Source organism: Aegilops tauschii, chromosome 4, assembly GCF_002575655.3.
Source record: "Aegilops tauschii subsp. strangulata cultivar AL8/78 chromosome 4, Aet v6.0, whole genome shotgun sequence".
NCBI classification, from domain to species: Eukaryota; Viridiplantae; Streptophyta; class Magnoliopsida; order Poales; family Poaceae; genus Aegilops; species Aegilops tauschii.
In genome coordinates this window covers 520900144-520905420 of record NC_053038.3, presented here as the reverse complement: position 1 = coordinate 520905420, position 5277 = coordinate 520900144, and the positions used below count along the sequence as shown (strand labels likewise).

The 5277-nt window shown below is 44.0% G+C and overlaps 1 protein-coding gene across 1 annotated transcript; it reads left to right on the top strand.

The window, feature by feature from the left end:
- The first annotated feature begins 3794 nt into the window (after positions 1-3794).
- On the top strand, positions 3795-4874 carry LOC109786918 (germin-like protein 8-5). Its single transcript, XM_020345484.4, has 2 exons — positions 3795-3996; positions 4129-4874. Exons 1-2 carry the CDS (start codon positions 3876-3878, stop codon positions 4695-4697), a joined length of 690 nt encoding a protein of 229 aa, XP_020201073.1. The 5' UTR covers positions 3795-3875; the 3' UTR covers positions 4698-4874.
- Positions 4875-5277: the final 403 nt, after the last annotated feature.

Sequence of the window (5277 nt, the reverse complement as noted above, 5' to 3'; positions counted from 1 at the left end):
ACTTATGTGCATTATTTTTGTTTTTCTTAAGTTGAGAACTAAAAAATATGATTTTTACTAAGTGTAGAAACTGGGCACACCAGAGACCAGGTTCCAAAAATTAGGTCCAACATACATACAAAAAACATGCATAAATACACAAAAGAAATGATTATTACCTAAACCGCCCATAAATGAATATTATATGAGTTGCTTCTTTGTAACAAACCTGTCATAGAAGCATTTATCACAAAACGGACTTCGGCCGCTTGGCTGAACGATACATGGTGTTGAGCAAATCATCATACAAGATGATCAAAGAAAGCAAGGCAAACCAAGCCAAACACGCTAAGAAGCACCGGAAGTGCCAAATTAGACGCCTCCAGCATGCCGCCGAGAGGAAGCACAAGAGAGGGTGGACCTCCTAATGACTGAAGCAGGACCGACGACGACATTCAACCACACACCACCTGGAAAAAAACATTGGACTTTACCGCGCCGAGACCACCTAACTTCTCTTAGAGAGGACCCTCTGCCTAAACCAAGCAGCGTTGGCCGTACCAGAGCGAGCAAAAACATGATGAAAGGAGGATATTGTTGCGTGTACAAGATAGGTGCAAGTAATACGCCGAGTCACCAGATTTGAGGTAGGTTCGATTGGATCGCCATACCATTCCGAACACGCCACCTTGACTGAAAGACAACTACACTCACCGATGACGAACCCAAGATGGTCATGAAGCAATGCACCGCCACCATTGCGTCCATTAGGGCGGACAAGGGTTTTCACCCTGAGCTGGGAGGGCGGGAGAACAATGGTGACGACTGCAAGAGGGACATGACTACCAAGACATCGCCTCAACCAGCGTCGAGGCACCAAACTTTCGCTTGGACCATCCCGCACCCTCGCCTGACGTCCAACCTGCTATCCAGGGCAATCGCCTCAACGTACGACATCCCAAACCTAGGCCCCGCCACCAAGCTGTTGGTACGAGGTCACCAGAGAAAGCCATCAAACCCTAGTGAAGCTCGACCTAGCCCAAGTCCACGACCATGACCAAATCTTGTCGGGCCTAAGACCGCCGACGAAGCGAACTGATCACTCCGGGTGGGGGCAGGGAGGATCTCACCTGCGGTGGAACCATTGAGAGGCAATGGGCAGCCACATCCCGTCTGATCGCAACCACCCCTCATAGGTCAACGACAATGATGCTGCCTGGTCTGGGAGAGCATCGCTGCCAGGCAGAGTTCCCTGATCCATGCACGAACCAAGTGAACCATGACCCCACTAGACATGCCACGAAATCTTAGGTCAGCGGCCCACCTCCTGAGGTGGGGGATAGCAGCGGCGGTGGTGTGAGATGCTAGGGTTAGCCACAGAGACCAGAGAGTGGATCGGAGCGGAGAGAAGGGATATCCCACTGCCGCATACCATCACCCGGGGCTTTGCTCGGCGTGGTGCCGATCGATGGCTACCAGGGAGTCCGAGAGTGCGTGTGTCTAGGGCCGGCGGCGGAGATAGCCTCTGATGTCGTCCACGAGGATGATGTTGAGGCCTATCTTCTTCTTCGTTCTTGATCCATTTTATTTGTCTTATGAAAACATCTTTACTGTATCAAAACTACCAACACACACCTTAAAGAAAATAATTAGTTTATGAGTGGTCACCCGGCCTAGGCATTGGATGTCCTGTTTACTCTATCAAAAGAGGCAGGTGAGGTGTGTCATGAGCCCAGTCAAGAAAGGCCGACTAGATTGTCAGATTTATGCATTAAATGGTCATGATCAATCTCTTAGCAAGACGATGTTAACTACTCTTACTAAGATCACATGAATTGTTTCTGCTCTCTACCATCATTGTTCATGCTTGCGTGTCTTCGTCCTCATTGACACAATCCGTTAACTACTGCGTCAACTTGCAACCTAATATTTTTTTTATATCACTAGGTGACTCATATTGCCTTGTTTCTCTGTTTATTTTTTCTTGGAGGATGGTAAGATATTCCATTATATCTCCAACCGTGCTTTCTAATCATATGTATGTTAAGCTGCTAACACACATCTATAAACGTATAAGTACATGTATGTTCTTTTTATCCCATGCCATATCTTGTGCACAGTTTTGTTCATGAAAAATCCGGTGACAAATATATAGTTTGATTATGTTAGTGGCCACAGCTTGAAAAGCTTGGTTGCACGCATTCTGAAGCAACTTAAAAGAATGGAGAGTGGATAAATCTAAGCAGATGACTTTGTCTAGGTAGAAAATGATTGCTTTGCATCACTTGTCTTTTCTCAACTGCTCCTTGACCTCGTGCGCACCAGTTCTCACCATGACCAAGTATGTGATATCTAATAAACTATGGTGATGGGTCGTGACTTTTCATGGAACCAGCCCTCCATGCATTGTGCCGACTTGGGTGAGATGGATAAATAATCGTAAATACTACTCAGCCATACACCAGATGATGCAATAGCGCTTAGGCATATTAAAAGGAAACTTGAGAAGTTTGTGCAAAAATTTAATCAAAAGCCAATAGATGATTATATGTTAATGTGCTCAGAGGTTGCAATGTGCAAGTTGAATGTGCAAAAGTTGCTTCCAAAAGTTGCTTCGAAGTCTTGTAAGTTTGATTGATCATTCTCCAGAAAAACTATTGTAGACATCTGAGTCCCAAAAAAACAATTATTATTTGAGTTGTTTCTTTGTAATAAGCTTGTGATAGAAGCAATTAAATCATCTGGAAACTTCTTTCTATACTAAATCTGCCAACAGACACCTCCAAGAAATTAATCTGTTTATGAGTGGCCGCTTGGCCTAGTCTAGTCATTCGATGCACTATTTACTCTAGCAAAAGAAGCAGGTGAGGTCTGGTGCCATGAACCTAGTCAGGAAGGCTAGATTTATACACTGAACTGGTCATGCATGATAAAACTCTTCGCTAGAAGATGTTAACTAGTCTTGCTTAGGTCATATGGAAACTTCCTGCTCTCCATCGTCATGGCGTTTGTATCATCTGTCCTTTTGGTTTGGTACTTCGTCCATTAATGTCGTTGCTTCTTCCTGTAAGTACTCAACTACTTCGAGAGACATCTGATCAAGTAAATATCGGATTGACATGATGATAACATACAGGGGCTGCTACAAATCCGTTTACTACTCTGTCGTCTTATGTTGCTGGATTTTCATGAGAAATCTATTGGCAAATATATAATTTGGTAGTGCCAAAAGCTAGATAGCACACTCTATATGTCTTTAGTAGTCATGCACCCATGAATCAGGCTCACGTAAGAGTAGGTAACTTTGTCTATGTCAGCCTCGAGCTAGAAAACAATTGTTTGCCTTGTATAACTTGGCTTTTCTCAACTGCTCTTTTTGACTGATTTCGCGGGCACCAGTTCAGACTATGACCAGGTATATGATAGTATGATAGAAACACAGGATATTTAGATATATAATTAAACTTGTGGAATTCATTTGTTTCTCTTGCCGGATATTTCTTGTTTATAAATCTTTTCCTTCATCAATAATGGCGACGGGTGGTGAATTTTCCTGGAATTAGCCCTGCATGCATTGTTGAGACTCGGGTTAAATGGAGAAACAATCATAGTTACTACTCAGTCGTACATCACATAGAGTTCCTTTATCTATCTGTATACCCTGCATTGCTTCATTTGAAGGGAAAACGTTTATGCAAAATAGTTTAATCAGCAGCCAGAGACCATTTCAGTCTGTTGTGCAGTTCCACCTGACTATGTCTATTGCTCCCGAGTTCGCACACGGCTCACTGCGCCTATATAAACACATACAACCCCTGCAAGCTCAAAGCATCACTCAGGCAACAAACACAAACAGGAACACAAGAGAAAAGAAGAGCCAAAGAAACTAAACTCAAATGGCATCCTCCTCTTCTATCCTTCTCTTTGCTGCTCTTATTGCACTGGTCTCATGGCAGGCCACTGCCTCTGATCCTAGCCCACTCCAGGACTTTTGCGTCGCCGACCTGCATTCACCAGGTACTATGTACTTCATGGTTTCCTGTCATGTTATCACCAGATACGTATGTTGCAATCAGATTCTGAAATATTCAAGTTAAAACGACTTTGTAAGATCTAACCTTACATGTTACATCTCCTCTATGCACCCAGTGCGTGTCAACGGGTTTGTTTGCAAGAACCCGATGGAAGTTAACGCAGACGACTTCTTCAAGGCAGCCAACCTCGACAAGCCTAGGGTGACCAACAAGGTTGGATCCAACGTCACTTTGATCAACGTCATGCAGATTGCTGGACTCAACACCCTCGGCATCTCAATTGCGCGCATCGACTATGCTCCCTTAGGTCAGAACCCACCACATACGCACCCTCGCGCCACTGAGATCCTCACGGTGCTCGAGGGGACACTATATGTTGGCTTTGTCACATCCAACCAGCCCGCCCCCAACAGAAACAAGTTCCTTTCCAAGATGCTCAACAAAGGTGATGTGTTTGTCTTCCCCGTGGGGCTCATCCACTTCCAATTCAACCCCAACCCCCACCAGCCCGCTGTTGCAATTGCCGCGCTTAGCAGCCAGAACCCAGGGGCTATCACAATTGCCAATGCAGTGTTTGGGTCGGACCCACCAATATCAGATGATGTTCTTGCCAAAGCATTTCAGGTGGAAAAGAATACAATAGACTATCTCCAGGCTCAATTTTGGGAGAACAACCACAACTAAGTCAGACGTTTGTTGATTACACGGAAGATTAGTGCATAAATCAAGGATTTGGTTGAATTTCTCGAGCATCCTTATATCTATAAATTAAATGGAGAATATGTCATGCCGCTGTGTGTCTGTAAGCCATGAATGTATTTCAATGTTATGAATAATCAACAATATCTTTTTTCATCACTCTGATATGATGTCGTATGCTATTTTGGTTATTATGCGTCGTATTTCCCATAACGAATGAAAATTCAGGGTTCTTTTCCCCTTCTCCGATACAATAGACGATTATCTAGTAATTTAATGTAAGTTTGCTGGTTCGGTTGAACACCTCGGGAAATTCTACATATATAGTGCTTGTGTGCAATACATGTGCGGCACTATAATGTCTGCCATTGGTTATATGACGAAAAAGTGGTTCCCCGCTTTATATTATAAAGCAACCATCACCGTATTACAACCGAGTAGACCGATATAAACACACGCCACCACTGCACACAACACACACGCAAGACAAGATACAAAGGTGTAAGGCACTGATACACCACCCCACCGACTACCAAACTAACTATACATATGTGAAAAAGACCGT

Bases quoted from the DNA above. Each gene is read 5' to 3' on its own strand.
- LOC109786918 (XM_020345484.4), top strand. From the start codon at position 3,876: ATGGCATCCTCCTCTTCTATCCTTCTCTTTGCTGCTCTTATTGCACTG. The intron at 3,997-4,128 runs GTACTATGTACT...CTATGCACCCAG, and splicing joins CGCCGACCTGCATTCACCAG to TGCGTGTCAACGGGTTTGTT.